At 44.1% G+C, this 26,996-nt stretch overlaps 2 protein-coding genes and 1 long non-coding RNA gene across 9 annotated transcripts in view; 1 reads left to right on the top strand and 2 right to left on the bottom strand.

Annotated features, from left to right (window-relative positions):
* RNF8 (ring finger protein 8) overlaps positions 1 to 2,050 on the bottom strand; it is a 36,832-nt gene extending 34,782 nt beyond the window's left edge. For all 5 annotated transcript variants that reach the window (XR_005243009.2, XM_007972745.3, XM_007972748.3 and 2 more), the window contains exon 1: positions 1,772 to 2,050. Coding sequence is in view for 4 of the 5 variants with exons in the window: in XM_007972745.3 (XP_007970936.2) it covers positions 1,772 to 1,882 (111 nt within the window). In the remaining variant the exon portion in view is untranslated. The remainder of the gene's footprint in view (positions 1 to 1,771) is intronic.
* On the top strand, positions 2,017 to 22,033 carry LOC119626835 (uncharacterized). Of its 3 annotated transcripts, XR_012089148.1 has the most exons (4): positions 2,017 to 2,103; positions 14,678 to 14,858; positions 15,177 to 15,475; positions 21,515 to 22,033. It is a non-coding gene; the product is annotated as an uncharacterized lncRNA (long non-coding RNA). The 3 variants fall into 3 exon arrangements; XR_012089147.1 differs by lacking the exon at positions 21,515 to 22,033 and having other exon boundaries at positions 15,177 to 16,535; XR_005243010.2 differs by lacking the exon at positions 21,515 to 22,033 and having other exon boundaries at positions 15,064 to 16,535.
* The window catches only part of TBC1D22B (TBC1 domain family member 22B), a 73,528-nt gene continuing 68,217 nt past the window's right edge, over positions 21,686 to 26,996 (bottom strand). Inside the window, exon 13 of the mRNA XM_007972753.3 lies at positions 21,686 to 23,584. Coding sequence (XP_007970944.1) covers positions 23,456 to 23,584 — 129 coding nt within the window. The 3' untranslated portion in view covers positions 21,686 to 23,455. The remainder of the gene's footprint in view (positions 23,585 to 26,996) is intronic.

The following is a 26,996-nucleotide window of genomic DNA, read 5'->3' as shown; positions in this document are numbered from 1 at the left end:
AGGTGCTTTAATTCTTCCTCCCCATCCCACCTGCTCAAGACTGCAGTACCAAGCTATTCAGAAGAGTCATAAATTAATCCACAACAATTGAATCTAAAGGAATAACACTTGCCCACTAAGTTACCTTATAAAGTTGTGTGTATGCAGGGATCGCATTAAGTAATGTATGTGAAATTAACTAATAGTTATGCACGAAAATAATTTATTTTTGTGTGTAGTATTCAGGTTATCATTCAGGTGTTCGTGTTTTAATTTGTTAAAACTTCTCACAAACATATGCTGTTGGAAAGGGCCAGGCAGGGAAAGATCAGTGATCAAGCTAAAATACTGAATGCTTAATGTGGACTTTTAGGCACTAATACCTGGATAGAAGACGTATTTGGGGGCAGAGATGTTTTCTTGGTGTTCCTCAAATCACAGCACACAAGTAACCCTTTATAACACCCCCTAATCGAGCAAAATTTGAGCCTGGACATGAATTCCTCCTCTGACTTGAAGAACTACTGCTCTGGGATGGAATTAAATAATCCACATCTTGGCACTTGATCATACAGCCCATATGGATATTCTTAGACTGCTTCATTGTATAAATCCTCTCTCCCCACTCAAGCCTTAAACTCTTCGAGCGCAGAAATTTTATTTGTCCTCATTGTACACCAAGCAATGTTAAATACTCAGTAAATACCTGGCAGACTGAATTGAGGCGGTACGGCTTATAGGAAAAATCTACCCGAACATACATTAAGACTTAAAAGACTTACTGAATTTACAACATCATGACCAACCATCCACTTTTACTGCAAAAAGAACTTTTCATACAGATTATTTCCAAAACCCAGGTGGTTCCCAGTCATGACAAGCTTGTCCCTGACCCAGTTCTCCTTCTCAACCTGATTGCAATCTAACTCCCTCCTCCCCTCCCTCGCCCTTTCAAGATACACCACGCTGGTGCATCTTCCCCCTTAAAAATGTTTTCATTTGCAACTGCATTAATAAAGACGGCAGGCAGCCTCTGGAGAGAACTATGAATCCCTGCCCGACCCACCTCAGGGAGTGCCACTCGGCCGTACCGAGCCTCACGGGAGAAATGTGGCCCAGCCCAAGTCGCCCATGTTCCTCAGAGTTGGGAAGGAGGAAGATATTTCTACGTGAAAGTTTGATTGCTTTAAGGGACAAAGCCCAAAACTTGAATCGTTTTCAAAACAAACTCGAGGAAGTTCACGCGCCGGGCCCCGCCTCGGCTTCCCTGCGGCTCGCGGCCCCCGCCACCGTTCCCCGACCTGGGCACCGCGGGGCTCCGTGCGCCCTAAACGGGATCTGGCCAGCCCCCGCCCTCCCCTCCTCGACACCCCCGCGTCTCCTCACATTCTCTGCGCGTCCCTCTCCTTCCCGGCCCCGCTACCCGCTGGCCCAGGCCTCTCTGGACGGGGCCAGCTTCTCGCCCCACAGGCCGCGGGCCAGGGCCTCCGTCCTCACCCCAACCCTTGTGGCCCCCCATGGCTCCCCAGAGCCGAACTCTCTTTTCTTTCTCTCATTCGGCCCCTATTTCTCCCCCAAACACCTCCCACCGCAGACCCTTCAGTCGCTCGCGCCAGAACCGCTTTCTCCCTTCTCTCCTCAGGAATCCACCCCCCACAGACACTTCGCTCCTCTTCCTGGTGCCCGCCTCCTCTCTGCCATTCATTCAGCGCAGCAAGACACCTTCCTCCCTCCCCGAGCCCCGCTCCCTCCAGCCCCTGCCCTCCGCCCCACAGGACCCCTTCCCCCGTACCTCGCGCCCATCTTCCAGCAGCAGCCACCCGGCGCTCATCCCCACCCGCCGCAGGCACCAGCTCCGGCCACCGGCGCGGTCTCCTGTGACGAAGAAGCCGGGCTCCCCCATCGCCTACTCGACCCTGGGGGCGGTCAGCACTGAGCGAGACCCCGACCCCGGCTCTGGCTGCCTCTGTGCATCCTCTCAGCTTCCATATCTAAACAACAGACAGAAGCAATCACCACACGCTCGCGATCGCTGCGAATGCAGGCTCCGCTTGCCCGCCCTCGGCCAGGAAGCAGGAGCACTGCGCCTGCGCAAGAGACGGCGGCCGCCCTGGGGCAAAGAGGGTGAGTTAGGAGCCAATCCGGCCTTGGGCGGGGCGGGCGTGACGCGAGGGCTCTCTTTGCCTCACAACTTCCCTCGCCCCCTCCAGAACCATCACCTCAGTCCTAGCCGCCCCAGACTTTAACATCGCCTCACCTTTCCTCTTTTTAAAAAAAATCATGTAAAACTATAGCCCACTTTTAAACAACTTTAAACTTTCCATCAGATTTAAGTCTGCCTAGTCTGTTCCTAAATAGTCTCTATTTTGCATGACCTCCTTATATTACCGAAGTAAAAAATAGATTACACTAGGCAAATCTACAAAGACACAGAGCACAGTTACCTGGGGCGAGGTGTGGGAGCGGGGAGGGCTTGAAAAAACTGGAGGAAAGCGGTAATAGAAATGTTGTAAAAGTGGATTGTGGTGACAATTGCACAACTGTGTAAGTTTATTAAAAAGTCATGGAAGTGTGGCTGGACGCAGTGGCTCACGCCTGTAATCCCAGCATTTTGGGAGGTCGAGGCGGGCAGAGAGCTTGAGTTCAGGAGTTGTGACCAACCTGGCCACAAGGGGAGACACCGTCTCTACAAAAAAAAAAAATGGAGGAAGGGCGAAGAAGGGAGGGAGAGAAAGAAAGGAAAAAAGAAAAAAAAGAAAAATTAGCTGGGTGTGGTGGTGCACACCTGTAGTCCCGCTACTCGGGAGGCTGAGGTAGGAGGATCACCTGACCCCGGGAGGCAGAGGTTGCAATGAGCTAATACGGCGCCACTGCATCCCAGCCTGGGCGACTGAGTAAGACCCTGTAAGGTGAAGTGAAGGAAATGTACACTTTCAGTGGGTGAATTTTATGGCATGTAAATTATACTCAATAAAACTGTTAATTTTATTATTATTGTTGTTGATTAGAGACCGGGTCTCGCCTTGTCACCCAGGCTGGAGTGCAGTGGCGCGATCTCGGCTCACTGCAACCTCCGCCTCCGTGTTCAAGCGATTCTCCTGCCTCACTCTCCAGAGTAGCTGGGATTACAGGCATGCGCCACCAAGCCGGCTAATTTTGGTATTTTTTGGTAGATAACCGGGTTTTGCCATGTCTTCTGGATTCAAGCGATCCAACTGCCTCTGCCTTCCAGAGTGCTGAGTTTACAAGCATGAGCCACCGAGCCCGGCCAACTGAAAAACTGTTTTTAAACTCAGCCTCTCATTTGGATTTTCCATATAGTGTGATAGCTGCTGCCTGTAGTGAGTACCTCCAATGGTTGAGCCCCTTTTGTCTTTTCAGTTTTCCAACACCTAATTAACAATTTCTTTCTTTCCTTCTTTCCTTCTTTCTTTCTCTTTCTTTCTTTCTTTCTTTTCTTTCTTTCTTTCTTTCTTTCTTTCTTTCTTTCTTTCTTTCTTTCTTTCTTTCTTTCTTTCTTTTTCTTTCTTCTTTCTTTCTCTTTCTTTCTTTCTTTTTCTCTCTCTTTCTTTTTCTTTCTCTTTCTTTTCTTTCTCTTTTCCTTCCTTCCTTCCTTCTTTCTTCCTTTTTCTCTTTTTCTTTTGCACCAGGGGAATGAAGGAAAACAATTTTCCTAAATAAAATTCTGTCAAAAAAACAGCCAGGTCTGGGCATAGTGGCTCATGCCTGTAATCCCAGCACTTTGAGAGGCCTAGGTGGGCAGATCACCTGAGGTTGGAAGTTCAAGACCAGCCTGACCAACATGGGGAAACCCCGTCTCTACTAAAAATACAAAGTTAGCCCAACATGGTGGCACATGCCTGTAATCCCAGCTACTTGGGAAGCTGAGCCAGGAGACTCGCTTGAACCCAGGAGGCGGAGGATGCGGTGAGCTGAGATCTTGCCATTGCACTCCAGCCTGGGCAACAAGAGTGAAACTCCATCAAAAACAACAACAACAACAACGACAACAACAACAACACATCCAGGCATAGTGGCTCACGCCTGTAATCCCAGCACTTCGGGAGGCTGTGGCAGGTGAATCACCTGAGGTCAGGAGTTCCAGACCAGCCTGGCCAACGTGGTGAAACCCCGTCTCTAGTAAAAATACAAAAATGATCCGGGCATGGTGGTGAGCACCTGTAATCCCAGCTACTGGGGAGGCTGAGGTGGGAGGATCCCTTAAGCCTCAGAGGCAGAAGTTGCAGTGAGCTGAGATCACACCACTGCACTCTAGCCTGGGCGACTAAGCAAGACTCTGTCTCAAAAACAAATACACAAACAAAAGAAAACAACAAGAAAAGAAAATATATACACTAAATGAATTACACAGTGTACAATAGTAAATGGCTAACATTTACTGAGTGCTAAGTGCTAGGTACTAGGCCAAGCACCCTACATTATTTGTCCTTTGCAAACAAAAAGTAAAAAGAAAAATGAGCCAGTTATTAGTGGTTACAATTATAATCCCTACGTTAGAGATGATGAGAAAAGGGGCACAGAGAGGTTTTGGTAATCCTCCCAAAGTAACAAATGAAATGGCAGAGTAGGATGTCAATTCAAGTCTGTTTCAAAAGTCTAGTTTCCTAACCACGGGTGCAATCCCAACCTGGAACGTTTTATCTGTGTTGTGCAGTCAGATCAAGAAATGGAGGCCCTGACATCACAGAGGGCCAGGAATATTGGTGAGAGTCATAGCTGCACTCATGGAGATGCTTCCTAAGCTGTGCATAGGTATCTGTTGGTGCCCCCACCCCACCTTAGCATTCTATCCCAGGAACAGCAAGCACACCTAGAAGCCGCCCTGACATTTAGTCTGTGTGTCTCCTTAGGCTTCTCTCGGCTGTGATAGATTCTCAGACTTTCCTTGTTTTTGATGACCTCAACAATTTGAGGAGTACCAGATAGATATTTTGTAGAATGTCCCTCAGTTGGGATTTGTCTGATGTTTTTCTCATGATTAGACTCAGGTTATGGATTTGGGGAAGGAAGACCACATAGGTAAAGTGTCATTCTCATGGAATCATATCAAGGGTACATGTTATCAACTTGAACTATCCCTGTTGGTGTTCATCTTGTTCACCTGGCATTTCTTATTTCTTGATCTGACAGTGCCACACAGGTAAAACTTTCCACGTTAGGATTGCAACCATGATTAGGAAATCAGGCTTTGGAAATCTAGGTAGTTTTTGTCAGGTTTCTCCATTGTAAATTTACTTTTTTTTTTTTTTTTTTTTTTTTTGAGACAGAGTCTCGCTCAGTGGCCCAGGCTAGAGTGCAGTGGCGTGATCTCGGCTCACTGCAAGCTCTGCCTCCCAGGTTCACGCTATTTTCCTGCCTCAGCCTCCCAAGTAGCTGGGACTACAGGCGCCTGCCACTACGCCCAGCTAATTTTTTTTTTTGTATTTTTAGTATAAACGGGGTTTCACCGTGTTAGCCAGGATGGTCTCGATCTCCTGACGTGATCCGCCTGTCTCGGCCTCCCAAAGTGCTGGGATTACAGGCGTGAGCCACCACACCCAGCCTAAACTTACTCTTTTTTTCTCTCTTTCCATACTGTACTCTTTGGGATGAAGTCACTATTCCTAGGCCAAATTTAAGGAGTGAGGAATTCTGCTGCACTTCCTTGACTGCAGGGTCTCTACAGAAACTGTCTGGAATTCTGCACAGAAGTTTGCCTCTCCTCCCCTGTTATTTATTCAATCACTTATTTGTGTCAGGCCAGGTACGGTGGCTTATGTCTATAGTTCCAGCACAGCACTTTGGGAGGCCAAGATGGATGGATCACTTGAACCCAGGAGTTCAGGATGGGCCTGGGCAACACAGCAGGACCCTCTCTCTACAAATAATCAATTAAAAATTTAGCTGGGTGATGGTGGCATGCACCTGTGGTCCCAGGTACTTGGGAGGCTGAGGCAGGAGGATCGCTTGAGCCCAAGAAGTCAAGGCTGCAGTGAGCCACTGCACCCCAGCCTGGGTGACAGAGCGAGACCTGTCTCAAAAACAAATAAATAAAATGAAAAATATGTCAGTGTGAACCCATGGATATTTATTTTATACTTTGGGTTATAATCTCATACTGCTTTATTTTGTTTCTCAGATTGTTCCTACTTTGGCCATTGAGAGCTCTTTCGGGTGGCTATGGTGTCCTTTTGACATACTCCCATTGTTGTGTTTTGCTAAGTACTTCTTTACTTTCTGTCACAAGATGCCCTAGACCTAGAATCAGCTATTTCTCCAAGGATCTCTGGTTCCTTTTTTGGAAAATAGTATTAGAAACCAAGAAACTCTCGGCACTAGGTGCAGTCATTGCTAGTGGGATGTCATTGTTTCTAGGCCTTCTCAGCTGACAGAGCAAATAAATATATGGGTGAATACTAACCTTCTATATACACATATTTATAAATGTTTATGCATATATACACATTTGTGTTGTATGTGTGTGTGTATCTGTAAGCTAGGCATGAGTTCATTCTGATGTCTTACCACTCTCATCCATTCCCAGAATCATCCTAGTTATCTCCCCTTGTTTATCTGTAACCTTCTACTTCAAAAGTGAGAACCCAGAATCCCACCATCTGCCATCCCGTGACTTAATCTTCCATTTCCAGTATACATGTATAGTGATTTCAGAATTGTGAAGCCATACACTTGTGGAGACAACTTTATCACCTATAGTACAGTACTTGTATGCAGGTCTTTTGACTTTGGTCTTACAGACTCTACTCATTTCCAAAGTGGCTGAGGTCAGCACCCTTTTCCCTCAAACCCCTTCAGAGAGGTTGTTTCATACATTTGTAACACAGTTAGATTAGATTTTTTTTTTTCCCAAGATGGAGTCTTGCTCTGTTGCCCAGGCTGAAGTGCAGTGGCCCAATCTCAGCTCACTGCAAGCTCCACCTCCTGGGTTCACGCCATTCTCCTGCTTCAGCCTCCCGAGTAGCTGGGACTACAGGTGCCCACCACCATGCCCGGCTAATTTTTTTTATTTTTAGTAGAGATGGGGTTTCACCATGTTAGCCAGGATGGTCTCGATCTCCTGACCCCGTGATCCGCCTGCCTCAGCCTCCCAAAATGCTGGGATTACAGGCGTGAGCCACCATGCCTGGCCAGATTGTTTTGTCATAGTCTGTTCTATGTGGGATCCTCTGATCTGCTAAATGATTGCTTAGAATTTGTATACATTTTACATTAATAATGATTGACTAATGTACACATTAAAGTTAATATATACGTTAAGGTTCACTCTTACTGCAAAGTTCTATAGGTTTTTATAGATGCATATGTCATGTGTCCACCATTACAGCGTCAGAGAAAATAGTTTATCGCCCGAAAAATAATCCTTTGGGCTTCACCCATTCAGTCCCACTCCCACCCACTGTACCTCACCTCACTTGTTTTAACTAAGTATCCTGGAGATTACTCCATAACAATATATACATATATTCCTCTTTTCTCCCTCTCTCTCCTTTTTTTTTTTTTTTTTTTTTTTGAGATGGAGTCTCGCTGTGTCACCAGGCTGGAGTGCAGTGGCATGATCTCAGCTCACTGCAACCTCCGCCTCCCAGGTTCAAGCAATTCTCCTGCCTCAGCCTCCTGAGTAGCTGGGATTACAGGCACGCACCACCATGTCTGGCTAAATTTAGTGTTTTTAGTAGAGACAGGGTTTCACTATGTTGGCCAGGCTGGTCTCAAACTCCTGACCTCATGATCCACCTGCCTCGGGCTCCCAAAGTGCTAGGATTTCAAGCGTCAGCCACCACGCCCAGCCTCTCTTTTTTAAATTTAATAATAATTTAAAAAAAAATCCCTTAGCCTCCCGAAGTGTTGGTGTGAACCACCGTGCCCAGTCCCTCCTTCCTCTTGACAGCTGTATATTGCTCTATTGTGTAGATGTTGATGGCTGTTGTGAGACTTTAGTTCTTGTCTTCTTAGTTTAAAAGAATTTAAACAAGAGACACACAGCAGGAGACGCAACATAGAACAATTTATTGCAAAGGAAAAAGAATATTTTGAAAGTTAAGTGCAGAAGAGGCAGTCCACCCTGAGAGAGGATTCAGGGTGGGGCAGCCAAGACTGGCACTAGGGAGACTCCCTTTACCGGAGACTTACATCCGTCTTAAAGGATTGGGAAGAGGTGTTACTAGGAAGCATGCTCTGGGTGGTCCTCTGGGTGCACATGCGCTGTAGCTGTGCCCGCCTATTCATTCCCCACATGTGTCATTAGCACCTTACATCTCTACCCAAGGGTGTGGTTTTTACTATTATGATGAGCAAAGGGTCAGTCTGAGGACAGGTAAAATCAAAATATGCATGCTCTCTATGGGGGAAATTCTCTACTAGAGACAACTTTGCTTGAATGAGCTTGACTACAATATGAATGCTGGGGCTTATGCTGTTGACTGTACAGTCACCACGGTCACCATGGTTGTTGCATCCTGAGGACATGGTTACTTCCTTGAGTACCTATCCTGCTTCATAGATATACCATTGTTTATTCAACCAGTCCTTTGTTGATATGCAGTAGGGTTCTTTCCGGTCTTTTGCTGTCACAAATAGGCCTGCCATGAATTCACAGGCACCACTTTTGAGTGCCTATTATATGCTTATAGTATATCGTCTTATTAATCCTCACTACCATCCTGCAAGTTATCCTCATTTTGCCTATGAGAAAACTAAGAGTTTCTTGAAGGTTATGTCTTGTTTTCCATTGCATTCCTGACATTTTATTGAATGAATAAATGTAACTCAACTAGTAAATGGCAGTGCAGGAAACAGAAACCAGTGCTGTAAGCCTAGATCTGTCTAGCCCCAGAGGTTGCATTCATTATGGTCTAGCACTAGAAATGGCCATCCACAGGGAGTGACCAAGATGATTATATCAGGATATCTAATTCGTTTTTTTTGGGGTCTTTTTTTTTTTTTTTTTTTGAGACAGAGTCTCCCTCTGTTGCCCAGGCCTGAGTGCAGTGGCATGATCTCAGCTCACTGCAACCTCCGCCTCCCAGGTTCAAGCAATTTCTGGCTAATGTTTGTATTTTTAGTAGAGACGGGGTTTCACTATGTTGGTCAGGCTGGTCTTGAACTCCTAACCTCAAGTGATCTGCCTGCCTTGGCCTCCCAAAGTGCTAGGATTACAGGCATGAGCCACAGTGCTGGACAGTTTTGTTTGTTTGTTTGTTTTGTTTCTTCTTCTTCTTCTTCCTTTCTTCCTTTTTTTTTTTTTTTTTTTTTTTTTGGTGGAGTCTCACTGTGTTGCCCAAGCTGGTACTGAACTCCCAGGTTAAAGTAATCCTACCTTGGCCTCCCAAAGTGCTGGAATTACAGGGGTAAGTTACCACACCTGGCCTCTAATTAGGTTTTTATCTAATCCTTTTAAAAATGCCTACTTTTGTGATTATTTTATAATTACAAAAAAGAACAACATAGAAGATATGTATAGACTTTATATGAATAAAGAAATATGCACATATTGGGTTGTAGTCTCAGACACTGTTTTGTTACTAAGGGTGCATGACCAAAACAGTTTGAAGACCACTGACTTCTGTCTATGGCCATACCACCCTGAACATGCCCGATCTTGTCGAGACCCCTGACTTCTAAGATTTGGGGATTTTATCAACTCTACCTCCCCTATATATTCCCTTTTAACAGTGGCTCTTAACTGGGGGTGATTTTGCAATGTCTGGGGACATTTTTGGTTGTCATGATGTGAGGAGAGGTGCCACTGGCATTTAATGACTAGAGGCCAGGGATGCTGCTGAACATCCTACAAATCACAAGATAGTCCCCACAACAAGAGTTATCCCATACAAAATGTCAACAATGCTGAGGGTGAGAAACCCCGTCTCATACCCACCTTAAGAGGGAAAACTGAAGTGGGAAAAGACAGCAGGATGTAGAAAAGTAAGTAGGGGGTTATCTACGTGAAACGGACAACTGTCACATTATATATGCTCAGTTAATGTCAATTAAACAGAACTGAGGAATGTTAGAGCTGACTGTGGACAGGCTTGGGGAGTGGAGAAGGAACATGACAAGAAGGAGAGAAAGTACAGGGCAAGAAGAAGAAAGGGGAAAGGGATGAGAAAAGTATGGAAAAGCTGGGCACAGTGGCTCACACCTATAATCCCAGCACTTTGGGAGGCCGTGGTGAGAAGATCACTTGAGCCTAGGAGCTAAAGACCAGCCTGGGCAACATAGGAAGATTCTAGCTCTACAAAAAAAAAAAAAAAAAAAAAAAAAAAGTTTTTTAATTAGTCAAGTGTGTACCTCAAAAAAAAAAAAAAAAAAATAGTGTGCACCTGTGGTCCCAGTTACTTGGGAGACTGGGGTGGGAGGATCGCCTGAGCCTGGAAAGTCGAGGCTGCAGTGAGCCATGATTGTGCCACTGCACTCCAGCCTTGGTAACACAGTGAAACCCCAAAACCCTGTCTCAAAAAAAGAAAAAGAGAAGAGAAGAGAAAGAAGAGAAGAGAAGAGAAGAGAAAGAAGAGAAGAGAAGAGGAAGAAGAAGAAGAGGAGGAAGAGGAAGAGGAAGAAGAAGAAGAGGAAGGAAGGAAAGAAGGAAGGAAGGAAGGAAGGAAAAAATAAAAGATTTATGAAAAGGAAGTGTGGCAGGTCACTCTTTTAAAACATGATTACAAGATCTCCCATCCCTCTTGCTCTTACCATGTGACACTGACATTCCTCACATTGCAAGGTGGAGTTTATATTTCCTCCCCTTGAATCTAGATGGGCATGGGACTCCAGCAGAAGTAATGCTATGTCGTAAAAGGTGATATAGCTTCCACCTGGTCTTTTTGGGCTGTTCACTGCTGGAACCTAGTCTACATAAGGAAGTGGAGAGATCACATGAAGAGGCCACATGTAGATGTTCTGCCTGACAACCCCAACTGAGGTCCCAACTGACATCCAGCGTCAATGGCCAGTCGTGGGAATGAAGGTTCCCCTGGATGACATCAGCCTGACCCTGAATCATCCCCAGTCCTCTGTGTCTTCCAGCTGAGGCTCCAGACATTGTGGAGGAGATCCAAGCTCTGTTGTACCCCACCTGAATTCCTGACCCACAGAGTTGGTGAGCGTAATACGATAGTTGGGTTAAGACACTTAGTTTTGACGTGGTTTGTTATGCAGCAGTAAGGAACTAGAACAGAAAGGGTGCAGGGACATGCTAGGGGCTCTTTGACAGTCATTGGTTGTGTACTTTATATATTAAGGTAATGCTAGCTGCAGTAACATACAAATCCCAATTTTCAGTGGTTTAACACAACAGAAGGTTATTTCTTACTCACGTATTTGTTCAGTGTCCCTAGACAGTGGACAGCCTTCCATTAAGTCATTCAAGTACTCAGACTACTTTCTTCCTGTAGCTTCTCTGTTCTCTAGGGCTTGGAGTCCTCTGCATCGAGAAGGCAAAACAGGGGAAGAGAGAATGGAGAAGGTACACTTGCTTCTTCATTGTCTTGTCCCCAAAGTGACATACACTCCTTTGGCTCACATTTTACTGGAGAGAACTGGTCCATGACCCCACCTAGATCTGAGGGAGGCTGGGAAATTCAGGCCCTGGTTGATTAGTCCTTCCCAGAAACAACCCTAAATTGTGGGAAGAGGAGCATGAATTCTGCCAGACTTTAGAACTCAAGTTAACAAATTAAAATGATGATAATAACATTATCTCTCCTATTTCCTTTGTTTTTATCTCTCTGGAATAGAAGTAAAAGGATGGAATTTTTACTCACTCCATGGCTTTTGTGTAAGACCAGCTTTTAATTCAGTGGTAAACTAGAGGCTACTGTAGCATAGTAGTTACGCCCATGGACTCTGGAGCCCCGCTGTTCAAATCCTAGCTTGGCTATTTGCTACATGAGACCTTGGGCAAGCTTCTTGACCATTCCAAGCCTCAGTTTCCCCATTTGTAAGATGAAGGTGATGCTAAGTATAGCACCTAACTTATAGGATTGTTTTGTGGGTCAATTCTTGTAAGATACAGAGTAAGTACCAATAATGGTCAACTACCATTGTGGAAGAAGGGAGCGTTGGTTTCTGCAGATACAAACACTATCTCGCCGTGCCTTTTCTACACTCTCTCATCCAAGACACATAAAAATAAAAGCTTCCTCCTCTTTAAATTGTTGATGTTATAAAGTAGAAATCTCTTCAATCAATATTATACTTTTTAAAAACAACCCATGTCCCAGCAAGATGGGTTTTTAAAATGTCTAAAACACATAGTTCCTGCTGTGAGCAAGGGTCGGTCCACTTTGGGGGCATAGCTCTGCCAGCTGAGGTGTGGTTTCCCTGTGTGTTTCAATAAAGGCGAGATGGAATTTTTCATTATGTTTTCAAAAGATTGAGTGGAGAAGAAAAGGGTCTTGATGTAGCATCTCAAGGAAAGTCCTGTGTTTCTCCGAGTACTTTCTATCTTGAGACCACAGGCCAACTTTTCAAGAGATTGCTGCATGTAGCCATCTTGGGGGTGGGGTGGGCAGTGAGTGCTCAGATTGGTACCATAGACTTGGAGGAATTCAGGGTGACTGGGGGAGATGAAATCCCAGATGGGATGATGCAGCCTGAGTGTGTGGTAGGGAGAAGTAGGGAGGTGGGACTTAGGGCACCACATTCTTATTCATTCTACCTTTTCTCTCACTCGTTTATTCTACCACCTTCTCGTCTCCACCCATCCCCAAAATGTAAGACTCCACACTGCAGGAATCAGGGAAAGATGTCTTTCATCTTGGAAAAGGAAATGTTTTAGAAAACCAGAAGACGACGAGAAGGGGAAAAGTAAGCACTTGCTTTGGTCGGCTTGTGTGTTCAGTGCTATTTTATGTAAACATAGGGTTTCAAGTATAGAGCTGTAAGATATTTCTGATAACTTCGATCAAGTTTATTATATTTCAGAAGCACTTGTAACAGGTAATCAAATTTACCATATTCTGGAGGTGTCTTTTTTTTTTTTTTTTGAGATGGAGTCTCGCTCTGTCGCCCAGGCTGGAGTGCAGTGGCCAGATCTCGGCTTACTGCAAGCTCCGCCTCCCAGGTTCAAGCAGTTCTCCTGCCTCAGCCTCCCGAGTAGCTGGAATTACAGGCGCCCACCACCACACCCGGCTAATTTTTGTATTTTTAGTAGAGACAGTGTTTCACCGTGTTAGCCAGGATGGTCTTGATCTCCTGACCTCGTAATCCACCCGCTTCGACCTCCCAAAGTGCTAGGATTACAGGCGTGAGCCACTGCGCCCAGCCTGGAGGTGTCTTTAATCAGTAATTAAGGTAGATATTTTGGAGGTACTTAAAATTAGTAACCACCTTTTCGGTGGGGGCCCTGACTGTTTAAGCATCTACGTCCTTTAACTTGCCAAGGATCAGTATCCAGATAGAATATTTATTACCAGCCAGGCTGGTGGCTCATGCCTGTAATCCCAGCACTTTGAGAGGCAGAGGTGAGCAGGTCACCTGAGGTCAGGAGTTCAAAACCAGCCTGGCCAACATGGCGAAATCCCGTCTCTACTAAAAATACAAAATTAGCCGGGCGCAGTGGTGGGTGCCTGTAATCCCAGCTACTCTGGAGGCTGAGGCAGGAGAATTGCTTGAATTCGGGAGGCAGAGGTTGCAGTGAGCCAAGATCACGCCACTGCACTCCAGCCTGGGTGACAGAGAGAAACTCCATCTTGGAAAGAAAAAAAAAATTCATTACCCAGCTGATTTTATTCAGGAAGAGGGGAGGAAGGAAAGAAGGGAGGGGAGCTAAAGGGGGCAGCAGCAGCAGAAGGCAGTGAGAATCAGGCATCAATAATGACCACTTTGTTTTCCTCTGAGTTGGCTTCAGGCTGTTTATTTTGCAAGTAACATGTGTATCAGGCACCTAATATAAAATTTAGATTTTGGATGACTTACAGTTGCATCATATCACTTTGAGTTGGCTATTTTTGGACTACAAAAGATTACAAAGATCCCTAACTCCATTCACCTTTGTCAAGGGTTGAGGAAGGGGAGCAGAGAGTCAGGTGTTTCTCACATGGAGAACCTGGACTTCTACAATTAAAGGTTATTATGCAATTCTCATCACATTTTTTGACTCACAAGTTTATTGTATCATCAGTTGTGGTATATATTATTCAGGACTTGTTTAAATGTGCTTATTTCAGCTAGTAGAAGCCTTGCCTCTCCTGTTTCAGTGACAGTGTTTAGAGCTCTGTTTTTCAAACTTAGGTTAACGCCGAGTAATGAGTCTTAGCACTATTTATTTATTGACAAGGTCTCACTCTCTCACCAAGGCTGGAGTGCAATGGCAGGATCATAGGTCACTGTAACCTCAAACCTCTGGGCTCAAGCAATGATCCTCTCGCCTCAGCAGCATCTCAGGTAGCTAGGACTACAGATGCGTGCCACCGTGCTGGGCTAATTTTGGCTTTTGTATAGATGAGGTCTCACTATGTTGCCCAGGCTGGTCTCAAACTCCTGGCCTCAAGCGATCCTCCCACATGAGCCATCACACTGGTCTCTTAGCACCATTAAGACACAATAACAACAAAACCGAAAAGGAATACAATAGAATAAGAGGCCATCACACACAGCATTGTTTGTGAAACACTGATCGTCTGTGTGTGTGTGTGTGTGTGTACTGAGTCTCAATGTAAAATGTGTTTTTTCACTATAGGTCGTGGTCACAAAGAAGTTGGGAGGTTTCCAGTACCAGACAAAATGGAGTAAGGCACTGCAGTCTCTGCCACTGATCACAACTAAAAATTCTGGACAAAATGCAACTAAGGACTCTGAAAAGTAAACAAGCAGCCAAATTACAGAAAGGAATCAAAGCTTGAGGAAACTATCTGTATGGGGTGAGTTTCCCTCAATTTTCTTCTTTTCTATCACAGCTTTGAGATGAGAATAGGTCCAGCTGGGGAGCTGCATGGTAGCAGAGACAGCAGAAACTCTGAGAGAAACCCCATCTCTCTGACCAGAAGACTTAGGAGAAGGGTCCCTGTGAGCCAGAGAGTGTAGAGTGAAATCCCCATTAAAACTATTTCATTTTCTCTCTCCTAGATCTGTCCCCAAGATGATGAGACAGAATTTGCAGTTTGAACCTCATTAGATTGATTGCCTATGAAAACAAACAAAACAAAAACAAAGTCAACACCTTCTTTTTTTTTTTTTAGATGGAGTCTTCACTCTGTCCCCCAGGCTGGAGTGCAGTGGCACAATCTCGGCTCACTGAAACCTCTTCCTCCAGGGTCCACGCCATTCTCCTGCCTCAGCCTTCCGAGTAGCTGGGACTACAGGTGCCCACCACCACACCCAGTTAATTTTTTGTATTTTTAGTAGAGACGGGGTTTCACTGTGTTGGCCAGGATGATCTCGATCTCCTGACCTCATGATCCGCCTGCCTCGGCCTCCCAAAGTGCTGGGATTACAGGTGTGAGCCACCACGCCTGGCCCTACACTTTCTAAAGCTGAGGTGAGCAAACTTTTTCCACAAAAGGCCAGATAATAAATATGTTAAGCTTTGTGCCATACAGTCTTCCATCACAACTACTCAACCCTGCTATTGTAGTGCCAAAGCAGCACAGTATGTAAATCAAGCAGCCAGGCTGTGTTCCAGTACAACTTTACGTATAAAAACAGGGGGAAGGCTGGATTTGGCCTGCAGGTCATAGTTTGCTGACTCTTGCTGTAGAAGAATTTTAACAAGATTCAGAGTCTCACAACATATTAATACTATTCAAAATATCCAGGATGCAATCCAAAATTGCTCCACAAAGCTCTAGAAAATGTTACCAATTTTTATGGGAAAAGATGATCAAAAGATGCCAGCACCAGAGAGGATGTGGAGAAATAGGAATGCTTTTTATACTGTTGGTGGGACTGTAAAGTAGTTCAACCATTGTGGAAGACAGTGTGGCGATTCCTCAAGGATCTAGAACTAGAAATACCATTTGACCCAGCCATCCCATTACTGGGTATATATCCAAAGGATTATAAATCATGCTACTATAAAAACACATGCACACATATGTTTACTGTGGCACTATTCACGATAGCAAAGACTTGGAACCAACCCAAATGTCCATCAATGATAGACTGGATTAAGAAAATGTGGCACATATACACCATGGAATACTATGCAGCCATAAAAAAGGATGAGTTCATGTCCTTTGCAGGGACATGGAAGGGACATGGATGCAGCTAGAAACCATCATTCTGAGCAAACTATCACAAGGACAGAAAACCAAACACCACATGTTCTCACTCATAGGTGGGAACTGAACAATGAGAATGAGAACACTTGGACACAGGGTGGGGAACATCATACCTCAGGGCCTGTCGCTGGGTGGGGAGTGGGAGAGGGATAGCATTACGAGAAATACCTAATGTAAATGATGAGTTAATGGGTGCAGCAAACCAACATGACACATGTATACCTATGTAACAAACCTGCACGTTGTGCACATGTACCCTAGAACTTAAAGTATAATAATAAAAAAAGCCAAAAAAAAAAAAAAAGATGCCAGCACCAATATGACCAAGAGGTTAGAATTATCAGATAAAGACTTAAAACATCTATTATAAGTATGCTGGATGAAATAATGGTAAACACACTTGTAATAAAGGGAAAGATAGAAGCTCTTCGCAGAAAAATAGAAACTACAAAAAGAACCAAATGGGAATTTTAGAACCAAAAAACACAGTATCTGAAATAAAAATTAACTAGGTGGGCTTAATAGCAGAATGGAGACCACAGAAGAGGAAGTTAATGAACTTGAAGATAAATGAAGAACAGAAAGAAAAAAAGACTGGAAAAATAATGAACAGTCTCAGGGTCTAATGTTCATATCACTGGAGTCCCAGGGGAGGAATAAAAGATTGGTGCAGAAAAGGAACTACTTGAAGAAATATGCTCAAATTTGATGAAAGGTATAAAATTACAGATTCAAGAAAATTAGTGAACCCCAAACAGGATGAATGCAAAAAATGAACAAACACCAGAAAACAAACACAAACAACTTATACTCAGACACATAATCAAACTCCAGAAACTTAAAAAAAATAAAAAATCTCAAAAGCAGTCTGAGAAACAATACAGAAGTTCCTGAGAAAATTAAAAAATAGAATTATCAGCAATTCCACTTCTGAGTATATACCCAAATAATTGGAAGCTGGGTCTTGAAAAGATGTTTGCACACCCATGTTCATAGCAGCATTATTCACAAGTCAAAAGATGGAAGCAACACAAGTGCTTGTCAACAGATGAACAGATAAACAAAATGTGGTATATACACACAATCAAAATTTAACCTTAGAAAAGGAGGGAAATTCTGATGCATGCTAAAACGTGGATGAACCTTGAGGGCATTGCGCTTAGTGAAAGAAGCCAGTCACAAAAAGACAAATACTATATGCTTTCACTTCTATGAGGTACCTAGAAAATTCAAATTCAAAAAGACAGAAAATAGAATGGTAGTTGCCAGGGGCTGGGGGCAGAAGAGAATGGGAGCTGTTGTTTAATGAGTATAGAGTGTCAATTTTGCAAGGTGAGAATTTTGGAGATTGACGGCACACAATGTGAATGTGCCTAACACTACTGTACACTTATAAATGATTAAGATGGCAAGTTTTCTGATATGTACATTTTACCAGTTATTTGTTTTAAAAAAAAGTCAGAGGAAAATAATGAATTAAACACAGAAAATTATTCAATGACTGTGGATATCTTTTTTTTTTTTTTTGAGATGGAGTCTCGCTCTGTCACCCAGGCTAGAGTGCAGTGGTGCAATCTCAGCTCACTGCAACCTCTACTTCTTGGGTTCAAGCGATTCTGCTGCCTCAGTCTCCTGAGTAGCTGGGATTACAGGCATGGGCCACCATGCCCGGCTAATTTTTGGTAGAGACAGGTTTCACCATATTGGCTAAGCTGGTCTCGAACTCCTGACCTTGTGATCCCCCCACCTCGGCCTCCGAAAGTGCTGCGATTACAGGCATGACTGCAGATTTCTTATCAGAAGCCATGGAAAAAAAGATGATGGAACAACGTGGGTAAAGTGCCAGAAAGTTAAAAAAAAAAAAAAAAAAAAAAATCCATATCAAGAGAAAATAGATTCAGGATGAAGGCAAAATAAAGGCATTCTCAGATGAAAGACAACTAAGAGAACTGTTGGCAGATCTGTTCTAAATGCTAAAGAAAGTTATTTAGGCTGAAGGCAAACAACTATACCAGAAAGAAACCTGGAACTTAAGGACTGAAGGAAAAACATGACAGGTAAAGTGTCCTCTTCAGTTCCTTCAAATATGTATGACTGTTGAGAACAAAATGATAATAGTATCTGGTAAGGTTTTCAATGGATGTATATGTAATTCATGTAACAATTATAAAGGAAGGAGAGATTAAGGACCTAAATTGTTGTAATACTTCTGAATTTTAATTGAAGAGATAAAATATAAACTGTAAACAGACTGTGAACAACTTTAGGTATGTATACTGTAATCTTCAGAGCAATCTCTTAAAAATATATATATAGTCAAAAGCCAACAAATATGTTATTCAAATAATTCAAAAGGTGACAGGAAAGGGTGGGGGGAAGAAAGGGAACATACAGAAAAAGAAATAAAATGGTAGACTAAATCCAACCATATTAATAATATTAATTGCAAATGGTTTAAATACACCAATTAAAAACAAGAGCTTGTCAGACTGGACTGGAGAACAAGACCCAACTACATTGTCTTTAAGAAATCCACATTGAGGCTGGGCACAGTGGCTCATGCCTGTAATCCTAGCACTTTAAGAGGCTGAGGCGGGTGGATCACCTGAGGTCAGGAGTTGGAGACCAACCTGGTTAACATGGTGAAACCCCGTCTCTATTAAAAATACAAAAATTAGCAGAGTGGTGGCGGGCGCCTGTAGTCCTAACTACTCAGGAGGCTGAGGCAGGAGAATCCCTTGAACCCAGGGGGCAGAGGTTACAGCGAGCTGAGATTGACCCACTGCACTCCAGCCTGGGCAGCAAAGCAAGACTCCATCTCAAAAAAATAAAAAATAAAATAAGAAATCCACACTGGACATAAACACACAGATAGGTTAAAAGTAAAGGAAGGAAATTAAGTTTGGAGACCAGTGGTTTGAAGAGGTTTGGGCTTTCCTTTCAGATAGCTGGGTTGGGTGGGGCAGGCTTAGTGGGGTCACTATTGAGACAAGCTTAGTATCCATACAAGCAAAAGTAGCCCAGGGTCTGGCTCCCAGATTCCCCACAATGGCTCTCACTTCAGGCACGGACTGTCACACTCACCCTGCAGAAGCCACACCACCTGCAGAACCAAACTGAACAGGGATTCTCCTTGCTTCCAAGAATTCTAATTCAGCCTTTGCCAAAGCAAGTGGATGCCTTTCCTTGGGAGATGCCTTGGTTGGCCATAGTTGTGGGCATGTGGCACCTATCCTGGCAAGCTGGCACAGGCTCAGAAGACCCTGGTCTTGTGGTACTGCACTTTAGGCTGATTCTGTGGGAAGCTCATCCTTTTCATCAAGAATCTAAAATCATCACCTTGGCATCTATGGCAGCTTCCAAAACTGTCTCCAACGAGGAAATGAGAGTTGGACGTCCTGAGAGAGGTATGAAAGGCTCGGTTACGGGCACTTAGTTTTTGCCTCCAACCCTCAAAGCTTTACATAACTGTTTTGAAATGCAAAGTCCAGTTCAAGGCAAGCCAAATGCTGTCAACAAGAGGCTCTTGCCTCTAGAAGCAAATAAAGTCACTGTTTGAAGAATCTGTGCCACTATTCCTTTGCAGATCAATACAAACAGAGGCAGGGCCTGTTTTAAGTAGAATCTTGTAGAGATTTAAATTGTAGAAATATTGGATAAACTGTAGGTTAGAGTATGCCAGGATTGGTTCGGAAGATTTCATCAATTTTCTAGTCATGATCAAACAAACCTGTCTCAGAAAATGCTTGACTTCCTGCATAAATGAAAAGCAGAATGTTTGAATGAAGACTAGTTCAGGTTATTTTTAGCCTCAGGAACAATTAATAGCTTCAGTTCAAATAATATCAAGTAGAAAGTATTTGTGTTTTATGACAAAGGTTAAATTCCAAAGTTAATTGTGAAGAGTGACTTAGATTTTGAACACACATTCCCTTTCTGTATGCTTATGGGAAAGTCTGTCTCTATTGTCAACTTATTTTTATAAGTTCTTATTGTAGAGACTGTTACCTGAATCCTAATGTCTGTGTTCCCCTTCCTCCATAGTACCAGAATCCTTTTAGCCAGGCATATGGTTGCCTGCAATGGGCTCATCCTCCCAACCTCTCCTGCAACTAGGTGCAACCTACCACGGACTAAGTTCTGCTGTGAGTGGTAGGAGGAGGTACGATGAGGCACCTTCCTAGAACCTTCCTTACAACACTGCTGGCACATTTCCTTTTTCTTCTTTGTCGCCTCTTTAATTCATCCTGTGGCTTGGAAAGTTGGTGTAAAAATAGTTGGAGTGCTGGCTACCATTCTGACCATGAAGACATAGGGAGGGAGTCCAGGTTCCTAAGCACTTTGTAAAACAGTCATCTTACTAGCCCTGGATTGCCTACTTTCGGACATTTATGTGAGGGAGAAGTAAATTCTCATCCTGTACAAGTCACTGTTATTTATTTATTTAGTTATTTATCTATAGATGGAGTCTCGCTCTTGTTGCCCAGGCTGGAGTGCAGTGGTGTGATCTCGGCTCACTGTAACCTCCACCTTCCCGGGTTCAAGCAATTCTCCTGCCTCATCCTCCTGAGTAGCTGGGATTACAGATGCCCACCACCACGCCTGGCTAATTTTTTTTTGTATTTTTAGTAGAGACGGGGTTTCACTATGTTGGCTAGGCTGGTCTCAAACTCCTGACCTTGTGATCCACCTGCCTCGGCCTCCCCGCGTCCGCCCTATTTTTGTTTTTTGTTACACACAGCTGAATTTAATTTTTATATGGTTCCTAATGACTGAAACCAAGAAATACTCTCAAATAAATCCTACGAAGGAATTCTGGGTGGAGAAACCATTCCAACCTGTCCTTTGTAGATGAAACGTAATCAGCTACCTTTCTTGAGATATTTCACAGTAAGGTTACCAAGAAAAAAACCAACAGCTGACAACCAAAATAAGACTTAAAGACAACCTTACATGGCGGCCGTCTTAGTTCTTTCTGCTTTGGTGGAAACGCACTGAACAGGCAAGCCAGGACACCGGTCCTCTGGCTCTTACTCTGATGACTCTGATGCTGTCTTCCTTGGCCTTGGCTTGGATTTTCCTCTGTGAATGAGGGGGTTAAACTAGATATCTCCAGGTTTTCATCCAGCACTGAAATTCCAGTCTGTTTTCTACCCTCCATCAGATAACATACTCCTTTTGGATGAATCAAATAATCCATGTAAAGTGCTTATCAAAGTGGTTGGCAAGTTGACTCTTTTTAGTAGTTTCATTTACCAAGTTACTCATTTGTGTAGTTTCCACGGTACCTTTCACAGATGGATGCTGGGTGTTTGCTGGCTGTCCTCTAAGAATGCCTTCTGATCCTCTGCTGATCCCCTGCTCACCTCACAGAAGGCCTGACTGCACACCTACTAGTATCAGCAAGAAAAACTCAGGAAAAGGAGACTCTTTAGGTTCCATGAACACACAGGAGAAAAACCAGCAGATGGAGGAGGAAATACACCATTTATTTACAATTCTTTTCACTTTATCCACAATTTCCCATACAAACATAAAAACTAAAAAAATAAAACCATCACTTGGGAACACAAGTGTCTTTCTTTAATTAGTCCAGTTGAGGGGACCACTGAGGCACACCGAAGGGGAAAAGGAAGAGGGTCGGGAAGAATGCCTGAGAAACAGCTCCAGATGAGAAACCTAACTCACACTGGTGTGGTGGGCCTCACTGGCAAAGAGACTCAAGGGTGTTACCCACCAGGGATGCTGCTCGGCTTCCCAGGAGGATGACAGCTGCTGGCCCCCATCCCCCCACCCTCCACTACCAAATACCAAAACTCAAACAAGGGGTCACACATCTCATGAGCTGTGTGGGGAGTGAAGGTGACAGTAAGGGACAAGGAGTGCTGCTCTCTGAGAAGAGTCCCAAACCCGAGGGACACACAGGAAGCCCCTTTCCTTGGCACAGTCTTCAGTCACAGCTTCTGTCCTGAATACAACGCTGAACTTGAAAATGTGAAAACAAAAGCCCTCCCCAGATTCTGGGGAAGGTGGGAATAAAAACACACAGAGAGGGCTTGCCCGCCTCTGCAGTCCCTTCTTGGGGAGACTGCTAGGAGGAAAGGGAAGATGCTCCAGGAAAGTCTGGGGGTTGGAGGGCAGGGTGAAGAAAGGGGCAAGGAGGACTCTGAGACACTGATGCTTGGGATGGCTCCACCTGCTCAGCCACTCACTCCAGCAGCCTCCCGTTCTACCCCTCACAGCAGGACACCCAGAACCAACCTGGAGGTGCTGAAGCCACCTTCCTGGCAACTTCCTCTGTGCTAGTGACCTAGATTGCTTTCACATGTTGATGCACATTATAAATATAAAATCATATCTGCTACAAAGAGGACATATATTTGTACATCTTTACCCATATACATAATAACACAATTTACACATAATATCTTGGAGTGGGTCATCATGGAAAAGGAGTTTGGAGAGGTAAACAGCCCCTTCTGCCTCCCCTGCCCTGATCCCTCTTCAAGGGATGCTTATACACTTGGTCACTGGGGCCCTTCCCAACTAGTCTGATGGGGCTCATCTGGACACAGAAATTCAGACATGTGACTAAATGCTGATGGGTGTGTATACACATTCACACCCACACACACATGCAGACACCTGGTGAGAAAAGGAAAAATAAAATTCCTTGCTCTTGGGTGTAGGCCTCTTCCCAGAGTTACAAGCATCAGTGCCTCCTCCATCTAGAATAATGGTTTTAAAAAGCTACCCCTCACTGGCTCAGACTAGCGCAGAAGGGGAAGGGCTAGGAAACCAGGGAGAGGGAAGAGGAGCCGGGAGTCTTTTGAAAATATAAGGCGTTTTTGACCTGTGATCAAATCAAACTATGTTCACAAAAAAAAGCAACAGTTTTCAGTTGGGGCCTGTCCCTGTAGGGACGATGTGAGTGGAGACCCTGAGCCTTCCCCTTCTTTGTCCAGTTTCTTTTAAAGGGGCAGACAACCCTGTACCACCTTTTCTGTCCTCTCCCAGAACTGGGCCCGTCCACGCGGCATGGAATACTGACAGTGGTCCAAGTGACACATCCAGAGACACGGAGTGGTGGACGCCAGAAAGTTAAGACCTGGGCGGCGGGTGTGAGCTTTGTACAACAGGAGTGGTTCCTGGCCGGGGTCCACGGCTCGCACAGTGGCCACAGTGATCAGACTGCCATCAGAGATGAGGGCAGTCTGGGTCCCCGGAGGAGACAGCACCTATCGGCGGTAGTGATTCGGGGCATCGGCAAACATGTACTTGAGTCTGTACGCCTCGGCGAGCAGCAGCCCAATCTCTTCGTTGCCCCAGTGTATTGTAGGTAGGTTCTGCAGCAGCATGAGGAGACCCTGGAATGCAAGAAAGGACTTTTATATCATACCAGACTATAGACCAGCGGACCAGCGACCCCATTCTTAGAGACCAAGGCCTAGAATGGGGCCCCTTCCTCCTGGCTCACACATCCCAAAGAGTCCAGCCTCCTTCCTCCCAACAGCACACAGCTTTCAGTCCTAGATCACCTCAGGAAGCCTTGCAAGCCTCTGCTGATTCTCTAGTCCGCTAACATCTGCCTCTTTAAAAACATAAAAACATAAATAGGGAATGACAACAATAAAGATTTTTAAGAGAGAAAAATAATCACATCCAAATATACCTCTCTTAATCTTAAAGTATTCATTTTCGGTCTTTGTTTCACATGCATATTTCTTTAAATAGTTGTAACAATAATTATGACTTTTTTTTGAGACAGGTTCTTGCTCTGTCACCCAAGCTGGAGTGCAGTGGTGCAATCATAGCTCACTGCAGACTCGAACTCCTGGGTTCAAGTGATCCTTTGACAAAGTTAAAATATAGCCCGGGCGCGGTGGCTCACGCCTGGAATCCCAGCACTTTCGGAGGCCGAGGCGGGCGGATCACGAAGTCAGGAGATCGAGACCAGCCTGGCTAACACAGTGAGACCCCGTCTCTACTAAACATACAAAAAATTAGCCGGGCAAGGTGGCACATGCCTTTAGTCTCAGCTATTCGGGAAGCCGAGGCAGGAAAATCGCTTGAACCCGGGAGGCGGAGGTTGCAGTGAGCCCAGATAGCACCACTGTACTCCAGCCTGGGGACAGAGCGAGACTCCATCTCAAACAAACAAACAAAAAAGAAACGGACAAAATATTAATAACATTTATAGAAGATAAAAGGTTAATATATGCAATCCATAAGGAATGCCTACAAATCAGTAAGAAAGAAGGCGAACAGCCAAATGGGAAAACAGACTATCCATGTGAACAGCTAACGCACTAATGCCAGTGGCCACTCACACTGTGATGACTTACAAACCCTGCTCCTAGCTGATCTGAATACTCCAGCAGCGTCCTGCAGTGCTCGGTGGAAAGGTCTTGTGCATCCTTTACGAGATTTCCTCCTTTAGTACTAGAAGTGTAGCTGGGCATAAAGCTGCCCAAGGCACATCACTGCTATGTGTGGCCAACACAGTTAGGTTCTGGCCAATTCTGGATATGAACAAAAATGATAGGTGTAACTTCCAGGTTTTGCTCTAAACTTCTCTCCTTCCTAGAAAATGGATATGAATGGAGGAGTAGAAGTGATGATCTTAGACCATAAAATTAAAGCATGTGTTGAAGATGGCAGAGTAATAAGACAAAAGAAATCAGAGTCCCTAACACTCCAAAACCATAATGTTAGCCCTGGACTGCTTACACTTAGATTGTTAGTTGAAGGGAAATAAGCAACCATCTTGTTTTAAGTCACTGTTATTTTGAGGTCGTGGTTACAGTAGACAAGTTTATATCATCTTAAATACATACCATATCTATCAAAATAAGAAATGCACACGGTCTTTGATCCAGCAACTCTCCTTCTAACTCTCTATCCTAGGGAAATAGTCACACTATTGTGTGTACAAAGGTATTCACTGCATCATTGCTTCAAATAGTGAAAAAGGATACTAGAAAAGCGTCTGCCAGTGTAGGAATGGTGAGATAAACCATGGATTATCCACATCATGAGATACAAGGCAGCACTTGAAACAAGTGAAGCCGGTCTACATGTATCAATATGGGAAGCTATAGAAGACATTTTGGAAAGGATAAAAAAGGCAGTTGCAGAAAAATATTTACAGTATGATCCCACTTAGGTAAAAGAAAAAACACAACAATATATTTGTATAGGTACATGTACATATAAACATTTTAGAGAAGTGGGAAACTGTTCACAGTGGTTACCCTTTGGGATGGAAGCCTTTCACTTTTCTCTCATTATACTTATGCATCTTATAAAATAAAATCTTTGTATATTATTGTGTTATAAAATAACTTTCTTTTGAGTAATAACTACACTAGGCTGGGCGCAGTGGCTCATGCCTTTAATTCCAGCACTTTGGGAGGCCAAAGTGGGCCAATCACTTGAGGTCAGGAGTTTGAGACCAGGCTGGCCAACATGGTAAAACCCCATCTCTACTAAAAATACAAAAATTAGCCAGGCATTGTGGTGGCCGCCTGTAATCCCAGCTACTTGGGAGGCTGAGGCAGGAGAATTGCTTCAATCTGGGAGGCAGAGGTTGCAGTGAGCCGAGATCACACCATTGCACTCCAGCCTGGGCAAAGCTACTCTGTGGAAATTTTGTTTACTGAAAAGTAAAAAAAACAGAAAATAAATTACCCATAACTTCACAATCAAGAGGAAGTCATTTTAAGACATTTTGGCACATTTCCTTCCAGTCCTTTTCCTACACATTTTACATGCTTGAAATAGTTTCTCTATATAATTTTGAATCTATTCAGCATTTACCATAAGCATTTCCTCTAATATTAAAAATTCCTCGTAGATATTTTCTATAACCAAAGAATTTTCCATGAGGTAAGATGTACCATAATTTACAACCTCCTGTTTTGAGCATTTAATTATTTCTGGTTTTTCACTATAAAAAATTATAATGAACGTCTTTATGCACAAAGTCTTATCTTGGATTATTTCCCTAAGCCAAATTCCTAGAAATGAAATTACTATTTCAAAGGGCATAAACTTTATTTATTTATTTATTTATTTATTTATTTATTTAGAGTCAGAGTGTTGCTCTGTTGCCCAGGCTGGAATGCAGTGGCACGATCTCAGTTCACTGTAACCTCTCCCTCACAGGTTCAAGCGATTCTCCTGCCTCAGCCTCCCGAGTAACTGGGATTACAGGTGTGTGCTACCACACCTGGCTAATTTTTCTATTTTTAGTAGAGATGGGGTTTCACCATGTTGGCCAGGCTGGTCTCAAACTCCTGACCTCAGGTGATCCACCCACCTTGGCCTCCCAAAGTGCTGGGATTACAGGCATGAGCCACTGCGCCTGGCCTGCCACAAACATTTTAAAGGTCTTTAACATTCAACCAGAAAATACATTCCAGAAAAATGCCCATTTCCCTAGATCTCTACCAGCACTAAATACTCTCATTAAAAACAGCAAACTTTGCTAATGCTAATGTCTTCCCTTTGGTCTCCAAGCCAGAGAACAGTACTCAAAGCCATAAGTCACGATGGTAGTGAACCACCAGAAGACTGCACATCCCAAGGTCCCCACTCTCCCCTCCATGGTTGCTGGCATCTGCTTTCTCCAACCCTCCAGGCAAACCCCTCCAGTCACATGGTTACAGAAATTCACTCAACCAGACCAGTTATTCAACCAGTTATTGATATTCACTCAACCCAGCAGATGCTCTGCTTTTAAAAACTCTGCCTTTAGCTGATCGGAACATCTTTAGA

Source organism: Chlorocebus sabaeus, chromosome 17, assembly GCF_047675955.1.
Source record: "Chlorocebus sabaeus isolate Y175 chromosome 17, mChlSab1.0.hap1, whole genome shotgun sequence".
Lineage (NCBI taxonomy): Eukaryota > Metazoa > Chordata > Mammalia > Primates > Cercopithecidae > Chlorocebus > Chlorocebus sabaeus.
The sequence above is the reverse complement of the archived record's forward strand: the minus strand, read 5'-3'. Positions and strand labels throughout refer to the sequence as shown.